The sequence below is a fragment of the Pseudophryne corroboree genome, chromosome 2 (assembly GCF_028390025.1).
Source record: "Pseudophryne corroboree isolate aPseCor3 chromosome 2, aPseCor3.hap2, whole genome shotgun sequence".
NCBI classification, from domain to species: Eukaryota; Metazoa; Chordata; class Amphibia; order Anura; family Myobatrachidae; genus Pseudophryne; species Pseudophryne corroboree.
This window is the reverse complement of record NC_086445.1, coordinates 384121079-384145510: the sequence shown is the minus strand read 5'-3', so window position 1 is coordinate 384145510 and position 24432 is coordinate 384121079. Positions and strand designations below refer to the sequence as shown.

Sequence of the window (24432 nt, the reverse complement as noted above, 5' to 3'; positions counted from 1 at the left end):
GCTAATTAGAAAATAGCACATAACGTGAACGTATCTCTTGACACCCACAGTGAATAGAATGCGAATCAATTGCAAATGGAATGCAAATGCAACTATACACACTTTGTAATGTATATGCATCTTTGCAATTGCACCCCCACACTCTTCCGTGCGAGGGTGCAGATACCATAATTAGCATCAGTGCTCAGAATAGTGAGTAACTCTGGCTACAAGTCCACGACACACCTACCAGACAGTTCTCTTACGTTTGCAAATTGCAACCTGGTTATTACCCAGAAATGACGTTTAGAGGCCTCTGCAGTATGGGGGCGGCATAGATAGTATAATGGTTCGTATTACTCCCTCAGACCACTGAGGTCATGGGTTCAGTTCCCACCACAGACCTTTCTGCATGGAGTTTGTACTGTACATTGGGGGTCATTCCGAGTTGTTCGCTCGCAAGCTGATTTTAGCAGATTTGCTCATGCTAAGCCGCCGCCTACTGGGAGTGAATCTTAGCATCTTAAAATTGCGAACGATGTATTCGCAATATTGCGATTACACACCTCGTAGCAGTTTCTGAGTAGCTTCAGACTTACTCGGCATCTGCGATCAGTTCAGTGCTTGTCGTTCCTGGTTTGACGTCACAAACACACCCAGCGTTCGCCCAGACACTTCCCCGTTTCTCCGGCCACTCCTGCGTTTTTTCCGGAAACGGTAGCGTTTTTTCCCACACGCCCATAAAACGGCCTGTTTCCGCCCAGTAACACCCATTTCCTGTCAATCACATTACGATCGCCAGAACGATGAAAAAGCCGTGAGTAAAATTCCTAACTGCATAGCAAATTTACTTGGCGCAGTCGCAGTGCGGACATTGCGCATGCGCATTAAGCGGAAAATCGCTGCGATGCGAAGATTTTTAACGAGCAAACAACTCGGAATGACCCCCATTATCCCGTGCTTGCGTGGGTTTCCTCCCACAATCTAAAAATATACTGGTAGATTAATTGGCTCCCAACAATAAAATGTACCCTAGTGCATGTACAGGGGCAGACTAGATATGCCAAGGGGTTCTTATCTGCTGTCAAATTCTATGTTTTTATGCATAACCCATTACGGGTTGGTGTAATGGTTAGCATTACTGCCTCACAGCACTGAGGTTGTGGGTTCGATTCCTAACATGGCTCTAACTGTGTGGAGTTTGTGTATTCTCCCTGTGCTTGCATGGGTTTCCTCCCACCATCCAAAAATATACTGGTAGGTTAATTGGCTCCCAACAAAATTAACCCTAGCATGAATGTGTGTGTGTGTGCTCGTGTACATGTGATAGGGAATCTAGATTGTAAGCTTCACTGGGGCAGGGACTGATGTGAATAGGCAAATATTCTCTGTAAAGCGCTGTGGAATATGTGTGTGCTATATAAATAACTGGTAATAAATAAATAATAACCTTCTGAATCGTGTGTACATTTGTAAAGTTATATATGCTGTCTGCAATACGTGCACAGTATGTGAAAAAGCAATTAGGTCTTGCATTCAGCTCAGAATCATGCCCTAAGACTCTTATTATAGTCTCCAATGTCACTGGTTTTCTGCTGGTTTTCTGTATCGGTAGAGTCTATCCCTACTTTGTCTCAATGTAAGTAATAGAGAAACTTCCACAAACAAGCTTTTCTTAGGTTATTGAAAGACAGTGGTATTGTGGTAGAATTTATTGTGCATGGTTGTCATCTTCGTCTTCTACAATTTCACCATTCAAAAGATTTTGGTTGTCTCTAGGTGCCAGTACACAGCATCTAAGTTTTGGTTACCTGAAACATACAGTGGAAGAGGTATAGCATGCCTCTGTGTGCATTTGATGAAGTTGCAAACTTGTATAAGATTAAATAGATACAGTAAAATGGCTTCCCGCTTCCCGTTCTCATGCTCTTGGAAAGCTTTCAAGTGATTCATAGCCTGAGTCGGAGCAAGCTGCAAAGGATGGACAGCATGGTTGGCTTAGTGGTCAGTATTACAGACTTAAGCATTAAGGACTTGTGTTCGATTTCCACCAAGGCCTTATCTGTAGAGTTTGTACAGTATATTATCCTGTGTGCTTCAGTTTCCTCTGACAGATCGTAAATATATTGGTAGGTTATTGCCTTTTGACAAAAAATAAATAAATAACCCTAATTTGTTTATTTGTGTGTAAATGTCATAGTTAATATACTGTAGATTGTTAGCTCCACTGGTACAGGAACTGATGTGCATGACTGAAATAGTCTCTGTAAAGCTCTGCAGAATATTTGTGTGCTATATAAATAATAAAATTTGCTGTGCCTGGTGCAAATGTTTGGCAATTGCCTAAGTATAGTGAACCGTGGGCCTTATTCAGAGTTGTTAGCAAACCAAAAAAGTTACCAATTGGGCAAAACCATGGCCCTCATTCCGAGTTGTTTGCTCGTTGCCGAATTTCGCTATATTGCGATTAGTCGCTTACTGCGCATGCGCAATGTTCGCAGAGCGCATGCGCTTAGTTATTTTACTCAAAAGTTAGGTATTTTACTCACGGCATTACGAGGATTTTTCTTCGTTCTGGTGATCGTAATGTGATTGACAGGAAGTGGGTGTTTCTGGGCAGAAACTGGCCGTTTTATGGGTGTGTGTGAAAAAACGCTGGCGTTTCTGGGAAAAACGCGGGAGTGTCTGAAGAAATGGGGGAGTGCCTGGGCGAACGCTGGGCGTGTTTGTGACGTCAAACCAGGAACGAAACTGACTGAACTGATCGCAATGGCTGAGTAAGTCTGGAGCTACTCAGAAACTGCAAAGAAATTTCTATTCACAATTTTGCGAATCTTTCGTTCGCAATTCTGCTAAGCTAAGATTCACTCCCAGAGGGTGGCGGCCTAGTGTGTGCAATGCTGCTAAAAGCAGCTAGCGAGCGAACAACTCGGAATGAGGGCCCATGTTGCACTGCAGGTACGGCAGATGTAACACTTGCAGGGAGAGTTAGATTTTCGGTGGGTCATATTGTTTCTGTGCATGATAAATACTGGCTGCTTAATTTGTACACTGCAATTTAGATTTCAGTTTGAACACACCCCACCCAAATCTGTGCAACATGGTTTTGCCCAATTGCTTACTTTTTTGGTTTGCTAACAAACCTGAATAACCCCCTGTGTGTGGAGTGCAAAAGCCCGAGATGACCTGGTCGCTTGGCTTCTAACTTTGCTGTCCTGCGTTCAGATAGTCGCCGCCCACAGGGGGAGTGTAAATTCACTGTGCAAGTGTGCGTTCCCATATGTACGCCGAGCTGCAAAAATCCACTGTGTGCAGTCTCTGCACAGCCCAGGACTTACTCCTTCAGTGCGATCAAAATACTGTAGGCTGATTTGGGCTGGAGCTGACGTCAGACATCCTTCCTGAAAACGCTTGGGAACACCTGCATTTTTCTGGACACTCCCAGTAAACGGTCAGTTACCACCCACAAACGGCCTCTTCCTGTCAATCACCTCGTAATTTTCGCACTATCCTGTCACTGACAAGCATTGCCCTTTGTTGTTGTCTGACGTGCATGCGCATTGGTGAGCACGCGCAGTTATGACCTGATCACCCACTGTGCGAAAACACACAGCAGCGATCAGGTCTGCATCACCCCCCCTGGTTACTCTGTGTCTCATAGTTCTAGAAGTGTCCCGGAGCTTGTGGAAGGCACGCAAGGATTCTCTGCTGCCAGTTAAAGCATACATCGGATTCTGACGCTTAATGGGCCTAATTCAGACCTGATCGCTAGCAAGCGATTTTTGCACTGCTGCGAATAGATAGTCGCCGCCTACAGGGGGAGTGTATTTTAGCAGTGCAAGTGTGCGAACGCATGTGTACCAGAGCTGTACAAACTGATTTTGTGCATTCTGCGCAGCACAGGGCTTACTCAGCCACTGCGATCACATCAGCCTGTCCGGGACCGGAATTGACGCCAGGAACAATCCCTGCAAACACATGGACACGCCTGTGTTTTTCCAGACACTCCCTGAAAACGGTCAGCTGACACCCACAAACGCCTTCTTCCTGTCAATCTCCTTGCGATCGCCCGTGCGAACAGATCCGTTGCACAAACCCATCGCTGAGCGGCGATCCACTTTGTATCCTTGTGCACCTGCGCATTACGGTGCATATGCATGCGCAGTTTGGACTTGATCTCCTGCTGTGCGAAAACGCAGATTAGCAATCAGATCTGAATTGTCCTTCAAAACAGCAGAGGTATGCTTCAAGGAAGTTAGCCTGCGAAATGCAGGAAAGTTAAGTCAGTAGTAACGTTCCCAAACTCCCGTTTGCACCACTCTTCCCAACTCGCTGAAATAGTAGCAATCTCCCTGACTCTCTGAAGAGGGCGGCAATCTCCAAAGTTTGCTTTGTTCGGACTCACTGGTGATTCCAAAAGCTCTGGATGCGCTCTGAGTTCACCTAAGTAGTGCTACCATGTAACTGACACAGCAAAACCACCCTAGAACTGTTTTAAATGATTTTGACTATGTACATAATGCATTGAAAAAATGGGATACTGTAATAACGGGATGCGGTTAAGATACCGGCTATTGGGATACCGACAGTCAGAACACCAACGCCAGAATCCCAACAGCTGTCAGAATGTTGAAGCTGGAATCCCGACTGGGTCATAAGACAGATGCCGGAATCCTGACAGCCGGCATCCCTAACAAAAGTATAGCGGGCGGAGGTTAAGATTTGGCGCCATGTGGGGGAGGGGGGGGTGTTAGGGTTAGGCTTTGGGGAGGGGGATTAAGGCTAGGCACCATGGGGGAGGATAGGTTTTGGCACTGAGTGGGGAGGGTTAGGGTTAGCCTGCAGGAAAGGGGTGCATTAGGTTTAGGCACCACCGGAGGTAGGTTAGGCTTAGGCTGAATGAAGGGAGGTTAGGGCTATGGGTAGGGGAGAGGGGGAAACATACTCACCTCATTCCTGTTGGGATTTCAAAGATCGGGATGCCAGTGTTGGTATTGTGACAGCCGACATCCTGTCCACCGGGCAAACATACTGAACCCGTAATAACATAAAAGAATGAAAAGAGGATCCAAAATGGCACCCAGGAATACTGACTCTAAAATACAACATTACAAAACATAGTATAAGATTCACAAGTACATATGTAAATGTTTTCATACCACGTTAAAATATTTAACATTTTCCTTTCTACTGTATGTTTCATCGCAGTTAGTGAATTTGTAGATGAAATCGATCTAGTCTTGCTAGTTACAGGTTTTTTTTTTTTATCCCGACAAAACAAAATAATGGCTCAACTACAGTATGTAACTATGCATTCAGAGTGCAAGAATGTTTACATATAGTTTTATTTTCTACAGGTTTCTGGATTCTTCTACAATAAGGATGTTCTGAATGTTCGACAGATACTATGTGTCCCGAACTGGGTTGCTGATATCTTTTCTCGAACTATAGATCCAGTATTCTCATCCATTGAGCCAGTCACTGAGGCCCATGTTGGGATGGGTGCGACTGTGGACATCCAGAGGCAACAGAGAATAGAGCTGCTTGATCAGCAGTTAATGTTTTCCCAAATTTCCCAGCTAGGAAGAAGACGACAAGAGCAGGTACATAGTTTCTACACTCATGATGTTTGAAGCACAAATCCATAAAAATTGCTTGGTTGCCATTAATTAACAGACAAGATTGTTGCTTCAACTGTCCCTGTTTTTTAAAAATTGCAATTTCTTTTAGTCTATGTATACCAGTGCTTGTTACGAGGGGTGTGCAATAAGTTTCTGGATGTACAAAAAGTATTTGATTTACAAACAAAGTGAACATCACATTTTTTTCAAATTAGTCTATGCAGAGTTGCATGTGCTCTTGGTGAAGCAGCTGGACCAGTCCAAAGCAGGTATGTCTTCTACATGCTGGATGAAGGTCTCCACTGTAGCTTCCTGTGACTCAAAATGAATCCCACGCATCTTGCAGTTGCAGCGGTCCTGGTCTGGAGTGTACGGTGGATGATCAAACATTGATGCATTCATGAGCCAAAAAATCCACCACTGTCCTGGACTTGTGGGCAGGTGCATTATCATGATGCATATTTTTGGACGGTGCCTGGAAATGGTTTCCAATACTTGCGGCAGGCATTGGTTGGTGTACAAGTCCACTGTGACTGTGCGCTGCAGCTTGAGTGGTATGGTAGCTACATGACCAGTCTTGGCCACAAAAACAGCCACTATCTTGGCCACGCTGAGCTCTTGTCGAAATTTCTGTGGCAGTGCATCTCCAACTGGAGTCCACTAGGCCGACTCCTGTTTGGTTTCGGGGTTGAGAGTGTATATCCAGGATTCATCACCACAGGTGATCTCCCAGATAGAGTTTGAGCGACCAGCATGTTGCGGCCCCAAGTCACCCTAGCTTCCTTCTGTGCTTGAGTTAGTTGATGGGGCGCCCAGCATCAGAAACCTTGCTCAGGCCAAGCTTTTAGTCTAGTATCAAGCGGATGGATCCCGATGAGATGTATTTGTTCTTCTCTAACTGGGCCACGGTGACTCTGGCACCCAACTCAACCATTGCCTGCAAGGCAGCAACGTTGTCTTCGTGATGGCGGACAAAGGTCTGCCACATCGCTGCTCGTCTTCCAAGGACCATCTCCCGCACCAAAATTCTTCATATCACTCAAATACAGTGTTTCAAGACTATGCTCCCACCCCAAAAGCAGGTTGCAGTCGGTCAAACTCTCATGTTGTCGCGGACCACTCTTATAGTCGTAGATGATCATTGCTGTCCAGTGGTTCCTATTAAGCTCCATAATGAGCTTGTGAAGGAAGTGAACATGCTGACTTCTTGGGTGTGCAGGGCTGCTTAATTCCCCCCAAAAATGTATAACTACGTTTCTATTATGTCCTAGAGGAAACTGGGATCCATTTAGTACCATGGGGTATAGAAGGGTGCACTAGGAGCCATGGGCACTTTAAGAATAAGAATTAACAAGAATAACAATTAAGAATAGTGTGGGCTGGCTCCTCCCTCTATGCCTCTCCTACCAGACTCAGTTTAGAAAATGTGCCCGGAGGAGCCGGTCATGCTGAAGGAAGCTCCTGAAGAGTTTTCTGCATTTATTTTATCTGTTGTTATTTTCAGGCAGGTTATTTTCAGGCAGAGCTAGTTGGCACCAGCCTGCCTGCTTCATGGGACTTAGGGGGGGGAACCTCTTGATGGGTTAATGGTCCCGTTCCCCGCTGACAGGACACTGAGCTCCTGAGGGAACTATTTGCAAGCCCCACCATGGCGCGCGTACATTCCCGCTGCACGCCGCCACCCCTTACAGATCCAGAAGAATGAAGAGTGGTGAGTACTGAGCCGGCGTCCCAGTTAGCGGGGTGCCGGCCAATATGGTGGCACAAGGATACGGAGACGCACGGCTTCTAAACGGGGTAGAATGCATCTCCAGTACACAACTGCGTCTCAGTACACTGTACACGGTACCCATATAGGCAACACAGCCTTAAAACGGTTTCTGTCCATTTTAAGCACCAAATTCTTCAGCCAGTATAAAAAAAGCGGGAAGACCGTGCACCATTGAACTGGCGGGGCTTCACTCTGAGAGGATCCAGCACCATTTTCCCTCTGCAGTGGACACAGACGCTGACTGACAGGGATGCGCAGCTCCTCCAGTGTGACTCCAAATTACCTCAGCGGCACCGGGGGTCATAGCAGGGGGGATCGATTAGTAGTGTACTAAGTCCCCTATCAGGGTACTTAGTCTGCGACCTGGCTAAGCTTGGCATTAGCACTAAGGGCGCGGTGGGGGCTGCCTCCAAACAACTCTGTGTCTCCCTTAAGGGCTCTTCGTGGGTAAATTGTACATTATGTCAGGCAAAGAGTGTGTTTCTTGTACAGCGGAGTGTACCTCTTCACCAGGGGACTCACTACTGGGTACTCAGGGTTCACAAAATAGCGGGGCTGAACCAGAGTGGGTTAATTCTCTGAAAGGAATGATCTCCACTTTTTCTACAAAATTGTCCCGCAATGAGAAAGAGTCACAATACTTAAAACAGACTGTGGATGAGTTTATGAGCAGAGACTCAGACCCCAAAACAGCATCTCAATCCCCTCCCATTTCTCTCCAAAAGCGACCTCTGACCCATATCCTGCGGTCTGACTCTGACGCTGAAGGGTCAGACTTGGAGGAGGGTGAGGTAGACTTGGAGGGGGGGGGGGGATGCGGCTCTGTCACATGGAATAGAGGCTCGTTGCTCTCATCTTTTCCCTTCCCTCTGGAGGATAGGAAAAAATGGGAAAATCCACCGATAGTGGACGCATCAGTCTCTAGGCTGTCACAAAAAATGGTATTTCCTGTTCCTGGTGCAGCCTCCCTTAAAGACACGACTGATCGTAAAATTGAGACTACACCCAAATCATTGTACACAGCTGCTGGGGTGGCCCAAAGACCCACTATTGCATGGGCGTGGATCACAAAAGTCATTGCAAAATGGTCAGGTAACCTAATTGAGGGTTTAGATTCCTTGTCTAGGGGGGATATTGTTTTACTCGACTCTGCGAACTTTATGGTGGAAGCCATAAAAGAGAGAGGCTTGCTTAACCCACGCACCACCGCTATGGCAGTGTCGGCACGCAGGGGCTTGTGGCTACGCCAGTGGACTGCTGATGCGGACTCCAAGAAAGGTGTGGATGGCCTACCATTCACAGGAGAGGCCTTGTTTGGAGATTAACTAGACAAATGGATCTCCACAGCTAGTGCGGGTAAGTCTACGTATCTTCCTTCCGCAGCCCCCCCCCTTCCCACCAAAAAGACTTATTCAGCTTCTAAGTTACAGTCCTTTCGGACGGCCAAGTTCAAGGAAAAATCCAGAGGTGCTTCTAGGTCCTCCAGCGGCGCAAGAGATAAACTACGCAAGCCAGCAACTGCAGGTGCTCAGGAACAGAGCCCTGGCTCTGATTCCTCAAATACTTCAGCATGACGGTGGACAGCAATGCCAGGAAGGCTGTCAGGTGGTAGCCCGACTACAATTCTTCAGTTATATCGGTTCAAGTTCGTGACAGGATCCCTGGGTCATAGATCTTATTTCCCAGGGCTACAGACTGGAGTTCCAAAAGCTCCCACCTTGCAAATTCTTCAAATTAGGCTTGCCAGTTTCACAAAAGGCAAGTATAACTTTACAGTATGCCATCCAAAAACTGGTACAGATGTTGGTCATTGTTCCAGTTCCACCTCATCTTCTCAACAAGGGGTACTATTCGAACTTGTTCATAGTACCGAAACCAGATGGTTTGGTAAGACCGATTCTGAACCTCAAGTCTTTGAACCCATACTTACGAGTGTTCAAATTCCAGATGGAGTCTGAGAGCGGTAATCTCAGGTCTGAAGGAGGGGGAATTCCTAGTGTCTCTGGATATCAAGGATGCGTACCTTCACATTCCGATCTGGCCGCCTCATCAGGCCTATCTACGGTTTGCACTGCAGGACTGTCACTACCAGTTCCAGGCCCTGCCCTTTGGTCTCTCCACGGCACCGAGGGTGTTCACCAAGGTGAAGGCAGAGTTGATGTTTCTACTCCGCAAACAGGTAGTGAACATAATTCCATACCTTGACGATATCCTGACAAAAGCACCGTCCAGGGAAAGGTTGCTGGACAGCATTGGTCTCTCAACCAAACTCCTGCAGGATCACGGGTGGATTCTGAACCTTCCGAAATCTCACCTAGAGCCAACAAGGAGGCTCCCATTCCTGGTATTGATACTGGACACAGAGTCGCAGAGTTGGACAAGGCATTGGTGATCAAGTCGATGGTTTGTGACGTCCTGAAGCCAACCCGGGTGTCAGTGCATCTGTGCATTCGCCTTGTGGGGAACATGGTGGCCTCTTATGAGGCTCTTCAATACGGAAGTTTTCACTCAAGACCCTTCCAGCTAGATCTGTTGGAGAAATGGTCCGGATCGCATCTTCACATACACCAGAGGATCCGTCTGTCGCCAAAAGCCAGGATCTCCCTTCTGTGGTGGCTACAGACTTCTCATCTCGTCGGAGGTTCAGAATTTAGAACTGGATTCTGTTACCCACAGACGCAAGCCTCAGAGGTTGGCGAGCAGTCACTCGGGGTGCAGTTTCAAGGAAGATGGTCAAGTCAGGAAGTCGTCCTTCCAATCAACATTCTGGAACTCGGGGCCATATACAACGCCCTTCTGCAGGCCTCCCATCTTCTTCAAGATCGGGCCATTTAGGTCCAGTCGGAAAATGTGACGGGGTGGAACGAAGAGCAGAGCAACAATGTCAGAGGTGTCAAGAATTCTCCTCTGGGCAGAAAGAAATGCTGTGGCATTGTCAGCGGTCTTCATTCTGGGAGTAGACAACTGGGAAGCAAACTTCCTCAGCAGACACGACCTGCACCCGGGGGAGTGGGGCCTTCACCCGGAGGTGTTCAGGTGCTGGACAAGTCGATGGGGATATCCACAGATCGACATGATGGCGTCTCGGCTCAAGAAGAAGCATTACCATCGTATTTGGAAGAAATACGTCTCTTGGTGTGAGAGCAGAAATTATTCTGCGGTGGAATTTCATCTGGGACGTTTCCTGCTTTTTCTGCAGGCAGGTGTAGATGTGGGCCTGTGTCTGGGCTCCTTAAAAGTCCAGATTTCGGCCTTGTCCATTTTCTTTCAGAAACAATTGGCTTCTCTCCCTGAGGTCCAGAAGTTCTTGAAAGGTGTTCTGCACATCCAACTTCCCTTTGTGCCTCCCACGGCACCTTGGGATCTCAATGTGGTGCTGCAGTTCCTCCAATCGGACTGGTTTGAACCGTTACAGGTGGTAGACGTAAAATATCTTACGTGGAAGACCGTCACACTGTTGGTCTTGGCTTCAGCAAGACGTGTGTCGGAATTGGGGGTTTTGTCTCATAAAAGTCCCTATTTAATTTTCCATGAATTTATCAGCAATTGCTTCCTAAAGTGGTGTCTGCATTTCACATCAACCAACCTATTGTGGTTCCGGTTGTCATCGACACTTCTGCTACTTCAAAGTCTTTGGATGTTGTGAGGGCTGTGAAGGTGTATGTGAAGTGAACAGCTCGTCACAGAAAAACGGACTCGCTGTTTGTTCTTTCTGATCCCAATAAGATTGGGTGTCCTGCTTCAAAGCAGTCTATTACATGCTGGATCAGGCTTACTATCCAGCATGCTTATTCCACGGCAGGTTTGCCATGTCCAAAATCTGTACAGGCCCACTCTACTAGGTCGGTGGGTTCTTCCTGGGCGGCTGCCTGCGTGTCTCGGCTTTACAGCTCTGCCGAGCAGCTACTTGGTCAGGTTCGAACACGTTTGCTAAGTTCTAGAAGTTCGTTACTTTGGCCTCTGAGGACCTTCAGTTTGGTCAATCAGTTCTGCAGGAACCTCAGCACTTTCCCATCCGGTTTGGGAGCTTTGGTACATTCCCATGGTACTAAATGGACCCCCAGTATCCTCTAGGACATAAGAGAAAATGTGATACTCGTAGTCCGTAGAGGATACTGGGCGCTCGCCCAGTGCTTTGTTCTTCCTGCAATGTTACTTGGTTAAGTAATGTTGGTTCAGCCGGTGCTGTTCCTGTTTCAAGTTTAGTTAGCTTGGCTTTCCTCTTGTGTGTGCTGGTCCAGAATCTCACCACTCAGAGGCGTCACTAGCGTTGGTGTCACCCGGTGTGGTAACTCATGGTGTCACCCCCCATGGACCTCCTCCCCTATCACACCACACAGAATTCTGGTGAAGGGGGGGGGGGGGCGTGGTGATGGGTTTGCTAACAAAAATCCTGCTGCGATCAACTTGGAATTACCCCCTATAGCCAGAAGTGCCGCACTGTTTTGAATATGCTATGAATATATAGTTTGTGAGGGCACCAGACACAGTTTTTCTGTTTAATGGAGTGTTGAACCATATGCTACATATTATATATATATATATATATATATATATATATATATATAAATGTGTGTGTGTGTGTGTGTGTGTGTGTGTGTGTGTATAATATACACCCAGTATCATAATATGTATATACCCAGTGCAATGTCAGAGATCCTATTGCCTGCTTATCCCCCCTGTCCAAGTATTTCCTATCCCTACCCGCCTCCATTCCCCTAGTACTGCCCAAACTTCTATCTACCCTTACCCCCTTAAAACCCCCAGTACTGCCTGCCCTCACATCCCATAATATGTGATAGGACACAGAAATGTTGAGTAGGACCCCAATTTTTTAAAGTGAGGAGTCCCTGGGACCCACAATTTTTTTTGCTGTGCACGATCACTGCAACACCCATTAGCACATTGATCCACCCACCCTATCAGCTGACATAACGCTCCCCTCACACAGCAGCACCCATACTTCGCTCACACAGCATCCACACTACGCTCACACAGCAGCACCCATACTACGTAACACTCAAACTGCATCCATACTACACTCACACAGCACCACCCATACTTCACTCAAACAGCATCCACACTACGCTCACACAACAGCACTCATACTACACTCACACAGCAGCACCCATACTTCGCTCAAACAGCATACACACTACGCTCACACAGCAGCACTCATACTACACTCACACAGCAGCACCCATACTACGCTCACACAGCAGCACCCATACTACACTCAAACTGCACCCATACTACGCTCACACAGCAGCACCCATACTACGTCACACAGCACCCATACTACACTCACACAGCAGCACCCATACTACGCTCACACAGCAGCACTCATACTACACTCACACAGCAGCACCCATACTATGCTCACACAGCATCCACACTACGCTCACACAGCAGCACCCATACTACACTCAAATTGCACCCATACTACGCTCACACAGCAGCACCCATACTACGTCACACAGCACCCATACTACACTCACACAGCAGCACCCATACTACGCTCACACAGCAGCACCCATACTACGCTCACACACAGCACCCATACTACGCTCACACACAGCACCCATACTACGTCACACAGCACCCATACTACACTCAAACTGCACCCATACTACGCTCACACAGCACTCATACTATGTCACACAGCACCCATACTACACTCACACAGCAGCACCCATACTACGCTCACACAGCAGCACCCATACTACGCTCACACACAGCACCCATACTACGCTCACACACAGCACCCATACTACGCTCACACAGCAGCACCCATACTACGTCACACAGCACCCATACTACACTCAAACTGCACCCATACTATGTCACACAGCACCCATACTACACTCACACAGCAGCACCCATACTACACTCACACAGCACCCATACTATGTCACACAGCACCCATACTACACTCGAACTGCACCCATACTACGCTCACACAGCAGCACCCATACTACGTCACACAGCACCCATACTACACTCAAACTGCACCCATACTACGCTCACACAGCACCCATACTATGTCACACAGCACCCATACTACACTTGAACTGCACCCATAGTATGCTCACACAGCCCAAATTACCCCCCCCCCCCCCACAGCACTCAGTAATCCAACAATTTATACATCCCACATTCACCCCCATACACACATCAGAAATGGATTCTGCTCATCATGGACATGGAGAAGCCACTATAGAAGTTACCTGACATCATGCAGCAACATCAGCAGCAACTACATGCTCGTGTAGTTACAGTCTGGGGGCGGAGCTTGTGTGTGTCAGGCTCAGTCAGGACCCGGAGTGAGGAGAGAGTGGACGCTGGAGGAGAGGGGAGGGCTGGCCAGTGCACTGCCTGCACGGGTCTGTGGCTGCTGCCTGCTGATCTCACTGACAGGTGAGAGTGTCGGGCTTTAGGAGGCGGGGCCTGGGAGGAGGGGGTGTGGACGCAGCCGTGGACCAGGCATTTTCATGTCAGGGGATGGGGGTGCATGTGAGTGTGCGGCTCGTTTTGGTGTCACCCTATAGAAGGGTAACACCCGGGTGCGGGCCGCACCCCCCGCATGACGCCACTGTCACCACTATCCTTATCTATCCTTCTCTCAAAGTATGTCCGTCTCCTCGGTCACAGTTAACTAGACTGAGTCTGGTAGGAGGGGCATAGAGGGAGGAGCCAGCCCACACTATCAAATTCTTAAAGTGCCCATGGCTCCTAGTGGACCCGTCTGTACCCCATGGTACTAAATGGACCCCAGTATCCTTTACGGACTACAAGAAATGGATTTACCGGTAGGTAATTAAAATCCTATATTTAGTGAACTTGTATTATACTGCTCCAAATATTACCTCCTTTAAATATGATTCCTCCTCATATATATGTTTTCTATATTGTTGAATCTTCATAATACAGTAAGAGGCCATCAAAAAGCTAGTTCAATATGTCCTATCTGTGGAAAAAAAAATCCTGACTCATTGTACTTATTTGACTAAAGATGCAGGTGTTCTAGGCTGTCACGGAGTTAAAAGCTGTCACTGTGCTGGTATATATCATTATGTGATTTAGCAGGAAACTACTACAGTACTTCCTCAGTGTAGCTAAAACCACAGAGATCCTGTTAGACATTTTAAAAACACACATTTAACAAGATTCTGATTTTCTTACTCTCAATTCAAAGCCAGAAACCCCTATTTGTTTAAATGGATACAGACTACACCATGGGGGCTTTCTCTTTATATAACAATGAATAAGCAAATAGGTATGCCAAAATAAATGGTCTTAAGAAAAGTTTTGCATAATTTAAAGGTTATCGGCTGTATTCAATGCATGTCGGATCCTCTCGGACAGAGAGGATCCGGCAGTGTAGTATTCAATTAGCGGGCAATTCCGACAGGTTTTGCTCATTCCTGACAATGCTAATCAAACTTTTTTTGAAGTCGGATCAGCATTGTCGAAAATCCTGAATCGAATTAGCGGCCTAAATCCTGAAGATAATTGGGCGCTAATTCGACAGAACACGTGGATCCGTGACTAATCCGCCGATCCACGTGTTTTCCGACAAGTCGGAAAAACGGCAGCACCGTTGAATAGGTCGAATCCTGATTCGACCAAAAAAAGTCGGAGACTGCCGTCTTTCCGACTAGACGTCAGTTCCAACTTTAATTGAATAGACCCCCTATATGATGGCAATGTTGTACACACAGATAAATCTACATACAACTATTCTCAAATTATGCCAAATAGCCCTATTTAGCACACCACAGACTTTGCGACACACACTACAACGACAAAAACGATGTGTTATGCTGGCTGACATCATGCCTGTCAGGAAGAGATGTCGGTTGGCCATACACACTGAGCAATATAGCTTACGACATTAACCGCGTTCAGCAGCATGGTGTCAGGCGCCGGTTTGTCCTGTCAGCGGTGTAGCACAGCAGATGGGATGACCCCGATGCCGGCAGGCAGGAGTGCACGGTAGTGGGTACACACTACACAATGTGGATGATATGTCGGTCTGATCTGCGGGATTGGACGACATATCGCCTACTGTGTACCCAGCCTTAGTCGTGCCTATACGATAATCCTAAATGCCAAGACACAAAATGGTGGCAATAATAGAAATATTGAGTAAAAAGTACATCCTTATGCATCATTTGCGACTTTATACCAGTTTATTTTCTACAAAAATACTTTTTTACAGAAGTTTGCATCTTACTTTGCTAATAGTGTACCTAGGGCCTTATTCTGCTTAAGCGACGCGATCGCATCTGGACGATTTTGTTCCCAGTGCGCACGCTCAGGGTCCGTTCTGCTCTGACCAGGCAGTGCAATCACGATGCATTGATGCGAACGCCTCTGCCTGATTGACAGGCAGTGGCGTTCGGGGGGTGGCATTGCGGGGTCGGTGCAGTAAAAACGGGGACCATTTCCGGGGGGGGGGGGGGGGGGGGGGGGGGGCAGTCGCGTGACATCACACGGGTGTGGCAAAGCAAAACATGGCGGCAGTGCGCCAGCTAGGCTGCACAGCCAGGGGGCTACCCTTGTTTTGCGGGTTCAGCGATGGCATCACTAGCGCCCGTTTGCATGCAGGGCGGCCCCCAGCATGTGACTGCTGACTGTTGTACCATTGCTAATTTAGCAAAAGTGCAACTGAAGCTGAATAGAGTGCCTAGTACACTACTAGCAAACTTGTGTAAAAAGGCAAAAGAGGTCTGATATGAGTGACCTGCGCCATGCATCTTTATGCGACCGAAAATATGATCCTAAGTAACGAGTACACTATTGGCGGTATTTAATGGAGTCCGAGTTCACCTGAGGTGCAGGATGCCAGCCAATATCAGACGTATTTTTAAAGAAGCAAATACACGGAAAAACCATGCCTTGTAAGTGTTTTCCCATTTAAAAAACATCTGAGATCGGCCAACAACCCACACCTCCGGTGATCTCGGACATCCCACCGTATATGTGAACTGAGACGCAAAATTGAGGAAAGTGGACAGCGCGGGATCACACTTACAATGTAAAAGCACATTCTAGCAGACTGGTGCGAGCCTTGTTGTGGGAAGTACAGCATAGAGCTTTGGCTGAGTATAGTATTTTCTGCAGCGGGGTACACTGGGATTCCACAGGGAATACCATCGGGGTTGTAGAGTTGGATCTTGATCCGAGGCACTAACAGGCTAAAGCTTTGACTGTTCCCAAGATGCACTGCACCACCTCCTCTATATCCCCGCCTCCAGTTACTGGAGGCAGCTAACAGGGAAGGCTGCGTTTGGCAGCCCTGAAAAGAGCTTTTCTGACAAGAATGAAGACTTCAAGGGCCGCAGCATAGGCATTTGGTGCTATATGTCATACTGACATATCGTGCTGCGGCTCCATCACCTCCCCCAGCGGCACTGTATACTCCCGCGCCCTGGTTTCCGGGTACTTACAGCGGAGTCGCTCCGGTCTCATCAGGCACACATCACCGCTGCTGCTCTCCTGGATCGCGTGGCCGCACTTACAGGGAGGAGGTAAGAGGGTCCCCCAGGTGGGACCCGCCAAAATCGCTATCCAGACGCGGTCCCAGGAGACGGACCGTGCCTCTGCCGTGGACACTGCTGCCGTGCAGGGACCCCACTATATCCACCAGGGCAAGGAGCACAGGTCGTATTTACTAACATCTGTTTATTGCACACTCCTTAGTATCCAGTGGTGAAGCCCAGCAGAGGGGATAAGGCGCTGCCCTGTAGCCCCTCCCCCAACCCCAGGCGCCATCTACAGCAGATGTTCCCGCCATGGAGCTGCATCTCTCTCTGATTCTGTGACTGCTGGGCACTGTCTTCTCTGTAAAGCCGCCTGCCCCATCAGCGCTGTGCATTTATAGGACACTTAAGTATTCTACTTGTCGTTTAGACAGTGTTAATTAAGAACAAGTGCATAACTACAGGAATATTTAGTACAAGTATTCTGTGATATACATCCAGTGTTTACTGTGCATTGTTTTATCTGTATAGATACATAGTTTTATGTAGTATTACTAGTGATGAGCAGGTTCGGTTCCTCGGAATCCGAACCCCCCGAACTTCACCCATTTTACACGGGTCCGTGGCATACTCGGATACTGCAGTATTGCTCGGTTAACCCGAGCGCGCCCGAACGTCATCAACCCGCTGTTGGATTCTCGCGAGATTCGGATTCTATATAAGGAGCCGCGCGTCGCCGCCATTTTTCACTCGTGCATTGGAAATGATAGTGAGAGGACGTGGCTGGCGTCCTCTCACTTTGTTTCAGAACTTTCAGGGGGCTGCAAATATCTTTATTCTGGGGACCAGCAGTATTATAGGAGGAGTACAGTGCAGAGTTTTGCTGACCAGTGACCACCAGTATTATACGTTCTCTGCCTGAAAAATGCTCCATATCTGTGCTCAGTGTGCTGCATATATATGTGCTCACACTGCTTTATTGTGGGGACTGGGGACCAGCAGTATTATATAGGAGGAGTACAGTGCAGAGTTTTGCGACCAGTAACCACCAGTATTATACGTTCTCTGCCTGAAAAACGCTCCATATCTGTGCTCAGTGTGCTGCATATATCTGTGCTCACACTGCTTTATTGTGGGGACTGGGGACCAGCAGTATTATATAGGAGGAGTACAGTGCAGAGTTTTGCTGAGCAGTGACCACCAGTATTATACGTTCTCTGCCTGAAAAACGCTCCATATCTGTGCTCAGTGTGCTGCATATATCTGTGCTCACACTGCTTTATTGTGGGGACTGGGGACCAGCAGTATTATATAGGAGGAGTAAAGTGCAGAGTTTTGCTGACCAGTGACCACCAGTATTATACGTTCTCTGCCTAAAAAACGCTCCATATCTGTGCTGCATTGTAGTATATAGTAGGAGTACAGTGCATAATTTTGCTGACCACCAGTATATAATATACAGGAGTACGGTACAGAAGGCCACTGCTCTACCTACCACTGTGTCGTCAAGTATACTATCCATCCACACCTGTGGTGCATTTCAGTTTTGCACAGTTTGCTGACCACCAGTATATAATATATAGCAGTACGGTATAGTAGGCCACTGCTCTACCTACCTCTGTGTCGTCAAGTATACTATCCATCCATACCTGTGGTGCATTTCAGTTTTGCACAGTTTGCTGACCACCAGTATATAATATATAGCAGTACGGTACAGTAGGCCACTGCTCTACCTACCTCTGTGTCGTCAAGTATACTATCCATCCATACCTGTGGTGCATTTCAGTTTTGCACAGTTTGCTGACCACCAGTATATAATATATAGCAGTACGGTACAGTAGGCCACTGCTCTACCTACCTCTGTGTCGTCAAGTATACTATCCATCCATACCTGTGGTGCATTTCAGTTTTGCACAGTTTGCTGACCACCAGTATATAATATATAGCAGTACGGTACAGTAGGCCACTGCTGTACCTACCTCTGTGTCGTCAAGTATACTATCCATCCATACCTGGGGTGCATTTCAGTTTTTGCACAGTTTGCTGACCACCAGTATATAATATATAGCAGTACGGTACAGTAAGCCACTGCTCTACCTACCTCTGTGTCGTCAAGTATACTATCCATCCATACCTGTGGTGCATTTCAGTTTTGCACAGTTTGCTGACCACCAGTATATAATATATAGCAGTACGGTACAGTAGGCCACTGCTCTACCTACCTCTGTGTCGTCAAGTATACTATCCATCCATACCTGTGGTGCATTTCAGTTTTGCACAGTTTGCTGACCACCAGTATATAATATATAGCAGTACGGTACAGTAGGCCACTGCTCTACCTACCTCTGTGTCGTCAAGTATACTATCCATCCATACCTGTGGTGCATTTCAGTTTTGCACAGTTTGCTGACCACCAGTATATAATATATAGCAGTACGGTACAGTAGGCCACTGCTCTACCTACCTCTGTGTCGTCAAGTATACTATCCATCCATACCTGTGGTGCATTTCAGTTGTGCGCAGTATATATAGTAGTAGGCCATTGCTATTGATACTGGCATATAATTCCACACATTAAAAAATGGAGAACAAAAATGTGGAGGGTAAAATAGGGAAAGATCAAGATCCACTTCCACCTCGTGCTGAAGCTGCTGCCACTAGTCATGGCCGAGACAATAAAAATGCCATCAACGTCGTCTGCCAAGGCCGATGCCCAATGTCATAGTAGAGAGCATGTAAAATCCAAAACACAAAAGTTCAGTAAAATGACCCAAAAATCAAAATTAAAAGCGTCTGAGGAGAAGCGTAAACTTGCCAATATGCCATTTACGACACGGAGTGGCAAGGAACGGCTGAGGCCCTGGCCTATGTTCATGGCTAGTGGTCCACCTCTCGCTAGAAAAATGAAAAGACTTAAGCTGGCAAAAGCACAGCAAAGAACTATGCGTTCTTCTAAATCACAAATCCCCAAGGAGAGTCCAATTGTGTCGGCTGCGATGCCTGACCTTCCCAACACTGGACGGGAAGAGGTGGCGCCTTCCACCATTTGCACGCCCCCTGCAAGTGCTGGAAGGAGCACCCGCAGTCCAGTTCCTGATAGTCAAATTGAAGATGTCACTGTTGAAGTACACCAGGATGAGGATATGGGTGTTGCTGGCGCTGAGGAGGAAATTGACCAGGAGGATTCTGATGGTGAGGTGGTTTGTTTAAGTCAGGCACCCGGGGAGACACCTGTTGTCCGTGGGACGAATATGGCCATTGACATGCCTGGTCAAATTACAAAAAAAAATCACCTCTTCGGTGTGGAATTATTTTAACACAAATGCGGACAACAGGTGTCAAGCCGTGTGTTGCCTTTGTCAAGCTGTAATAAGTAGGGGTAAGGACGTTAACCACCTCGGAACATCCTCCCTTATACGTCACCTGCAGCGCATTCATCATAAGTCAATGACAAGTTCAAAAACTTTGGATGACAGCGGAAGCAGTCCACTGACCACTAAATCCCTTCCCCTTGTAACCAAGCTCCTGCAAACCACACCACCAACTCCCTCAGTGTCAATTTCCTCCTTAGACAGGAACGCCAATAGTCCTGCAGGCCATGTCACTGGAAAGTCTGACGAGTCCTCTCCTGACTGGGATTCCTCCGATGGATCCTTGAGTGTAACGCCTACTGCTCCTGGCTCTGCTGTTGTTGCTGCTGGGAGTCGATCATCATCCCAGAGGGGAAGTCGGAAGACCACTTGTACTACTTCCAGTAAGCAATTGACTGTCCAACAGTCCTTTGCGAGGAAGATGAAATATCACAGCAGTCATCCTGCTGCAAAGCGGATAACTCAGGCCTTGGCAGCCTGGGCGGTGAGAAACGTGTTTCCGTTATCCACCGTTAATTCACAGGCAACTACAGACTTGATTGAGGTACTGTGTCCCCGGTACCAAATACCATCTAGGTTCCATTTCTCTAGGCAGGCGATACCGAAAATGTACACAGACCTCAGAAAAAGAGTCACCAGTGTCCTAAAAAATGCAGTTGTACCCAATGTCCACTTAACCACGTACATGTGGACAAGTGGAGCAGGGCAGACTCAGGACTTATATGACTGTGACAGCCCACTGGGTAGATGTATTGCCTCCCGCAGCAAGAACAGCAGCGGCGGCACCAGTAGCAGCATCTCGCAAACACCAACTCGTTCCTAGGCAGGCTACACTTTGTATCACCGCTTTCCAGAAGAGGCACACAGCTGACAACCTCTTACGGAAACTGAGGAACATCATCGCAGAATGGCTTACCCCAAATGGACTCTCCTGGGGATTTGTGACATCGGACAACGCCAGCAATATTGTGCTTGCATTACATCTGGGCAATTTCCAGCACATCCCATGTTTTGCACATACATTGAATTTGGTGGTGCAGAATTATTTAAAAAACGACAGGGGCGTGCAAGAGATGCTGTCGGTGGCCCGAAGAATTGCTGCCCACTTTCGGCATTCAGCCACCGCATGCCGAAGACTGGAGCACCAGCAAACAGTCCTGAACCTGCCCTGCCATCATCTGAAGCAAGAGGTGGTAACGAGGTGGAATTCAACCCTCTATATGCTTCAGAGGATGGAGGAGCAGCAAAAGGCCATTCAAGCCTATACATCTGCCTACGATATAGGCAAAGGAGGGGGAATGCACCTGACTCAACCGCAGTGGAGAATGATTTCAACGTTGTGCAAGGTTCTGCAACCCTTTGAACTTGCCACACGTGAAGTCAGTTCAGACACTGCCAGCCTGAGTCAGGTCATTCCCCTCATCAGGCTTTTGCAGAAGAAGCTGGAGACATTGAAGGAGGAGCTAAAACAGAGCGATTCCGCTAGGCATGTGGGACTTGTGGATGGAGCCCTTAATTCGCTTAACCAGGATTCATGGGTGGTCAATCTGTTGAAATTAGAGCATTACATTTTGGCCACCGTGCTCGATCCTAGATTTAAAACCTACATTGGATCTCTCTTTCCGGCAGACACAAGTCTGCAGAGGTTCAAAGACCTGCTGGTGAGAAAATTGTCAAGTCAAGCGGAACGTGACCCGTCAACAGCTCCTCCTTCACATTCTCCCGCAACTGGGGGTGCGAGGAAAAGGCTAAGAATTCCGAGCCCACCCGCTGGCGGTGATGCAGGGCAGTCTGGAATGAGTGCTGACATCTGGTCCGGACTGAAGGACCTGCCAACGATTACTGACATGTCGTCTACTGTCACTGCATATGATTCTCTCACCATTGAAAGAATGGTGGAGGATTATATGAGTGACCGCATCCAAGTAGGCACGTCAGACAGTCCGTACGTATACTGGCAGGAAAAAGAGGCAATTTGGAGGCCCTTGCAGAAACTGGCTTTATTTTACCTAAGTTGCCCACCCTCCAGTGTGTACTTCGAAAGAGTGTTTAGTGCAGCCGCTCACCTTGTCAGCAATCGGCGTACGAGGTTACTGCCAGAAAATGTGGAGAAGATGATGTTCATCAAAATGAATTATAATCAATTCCTCCGTGGAGACATTCACCAGCAGCAATTGCCTCCAGAAAGTACACAGGGACCTGAGATGGTGGATTCCAGTGGGGACGAATTAATAATCTGTGAGGAGGGGGATGTACACAGTGAAAGGGGTGAGGAATCGGACGATGAGGAGGAGGTGGACATCTTGCCTCTGTAAAGCCAGTTTGTGCAAGGAGAGATTGATTGCTTCTTTTTTGGTGGGGGCCCAAACCAACCAGTCATTTCAGTCACAGTCGTGTGGCAGACCCTGTCGCTGAAATGATGGGTTTGTTAAAGTGTGCATGTCCTGTTTATACAACATAAGGGTGGGTGGGAGGGCCTAAGGACAATTCCATCTTACACCTCTTTTTTCTTTCATTTTTCTTTGCATCATGTGCTGTTTGGGGACTATTTTTTTGAAGTGCCATCCTGTCTGACACTGCAGTGCCACTCCTAGATGGGCCAGGTGTTTGTGTCGGCCACTTGTGTCGCTTAGCTTAGCCATCCAGCGACCTTGGTGCACCTCTTTTTTTCTTTGCATCATGTGCTGTTTGGGGACTATTTTTTTGAAGTGCCATCCTGTCTGACACTGCAGTGCCACTCCTAGATGGGCCAGGTGTTTGTGTCGGCCACTTGGGTCGCTTAGCTTAGTCACACAGCTACCTCATTGCGCCTCTTTTTTTCTTTGCATCATGTGCTGTTTGGGGACTATTTTTTTGAAGTGCCATCCTGTCTGACACTGCAGTGCCACTCCTAGATGGGCCTGGTGTTTGTGTCGGGACATTTATTCCTCACAATCCACTCATATTTCGGATACTTCATCCGATGACGATGGGGTATATACTGACCCAGACACTGATGCAGATGCTTCTGATGAGGAATCCACAACGCAGGTTGATGTTCCTGACCTATTGGAGGCTATCACACTGATTCTTCAGATTGAGGATGAAACTGACCCTCCAGATACGTCTAAGAAACCTGATAAATTCAAACATCAGAAGGTTACTAAATTTAGTTTTGCCACATTCTGACCATTTAGTTGACATACGTCAGGAATCCTGGGAGTCTCCAGGGAAGAAATTCTCCCTGTCTAAAAAGATGCTAGCTCGCTATCCTCTCTCTGCAGAGTTATGTAATAATTGGGAAACACCACCACCAGTGGACTCACATGTAGCTCGTATTGTGGTGTCTTCTACTCTGCCTGTCACTACCGTCACCTCTCTGAAGGAACCGACAGATAAGCACGTGGAGGGTTGCTTGAAGTCTATTTACACTCTTGCGGGTGCTGTACATAGTCCCACTATAGCAGCTTCTTGGGCTGCAAAAGGTATTGAAGCATGGGTTCAAGCTGTTGAGGCAGAGTTACCTCTGAATTTTTCTGATAATGCCAGACAGTGTCTTTCATATATTACCACAGCCACTCAGTACATTCAGGAAGCGGCCTCTGATGCCGGTGTTCTGGCGGCCAAAGCGTCTACTACGTCCATTCTGGCTCGCCGGATTCTGTGGTAGCGGTCCTGGTCGGTAGACCTGGACTCTAAAAAGACCTTGGAGGTGATCCCTTTTAAGGGAGACATCATATTCGGGAAAAATTTGAACAAGATTGTTGCTGATTTAGCGTCTGCTAACACTGCGTGTCTACCAAGTACTAATCCTTCGGCTCCAATGGCTAAAAGTACCTCCTTTTATTCCTCTCGACCTTCAAGTAAAGCAAAGGGTCAGGCGTACCCGAAACAGGCTTGCACTTCCAAAACCTAGAGAAAAACATGTTCATGGATAACTTCCAAAACCTCTAAGCCCAAGCCTAAACGTTCTTGGGCTGCCCATCAGCCTGCTTCCAAACCAGTCAAGCCTGCTGCATGATGGGGCGGGCCTCCCCCTGGGGGATCCCAGGGTGGGAGGCCGACTTCTGCGGTTCACCCAGGTATGGTTACAGACCACTTCGGGCGCCTGGGCGAGGAAGTCGTCACTCACGGATACACCATCTCTTACAAGACACGTACCCCCTCACAGGTTTTGCTCGACGGATATCTCTTCGGATCCATTATAGGCAAAGACTCTACGTTTG

The 24432-nt window shown here is 47.6% G+C and overlaps 1 protein-coding gene and 1 long non-coding RNA gene across 7 annotated transcripts in view; one reads left to right on the top strand and one right to left on the bottom strand.

The window, feature by feature from the left end:
• Positions 1-14006, bottom strand: part of LOC135021745 (uncharacterized) — a 65444-nt gene extending 51438 nt beyond the window's left edge. Inside the window, exon 1 of one of the 3 annotated variants that reach the window (XR_010218966.1) lies at positions 13599-14006. This is a non-coding gene — a long non-coding RNA (uncharacterized LOC135021745). The remainder of the gene's footprint in view (positions 1-13598) is intronic. The other 2 variants (XR_010218972.1, XR_010218978.1) reach the window with 2 other exon arrangements.
• Positions 1-24432, top strand: part of UBAC2 (UBA domain containing 2) — a 419334-nt gene that overhangs the window by 360027 nt on the left and 34875 nt on the right. For all 4 annotated transcript variants that reach the window (XM_063953257.1, XM_063953254.1, XM_063953256.1 and 1 more), the window contains one exon: positions 5337-5582. In XM_063953257.1, coding sequence (XP_063809327.1) covers positions 5337-5582 — 246 coding nt within the window. The remainder of the gene's footprint in view (positions 1-5336; positions 5583-24432) is intronic.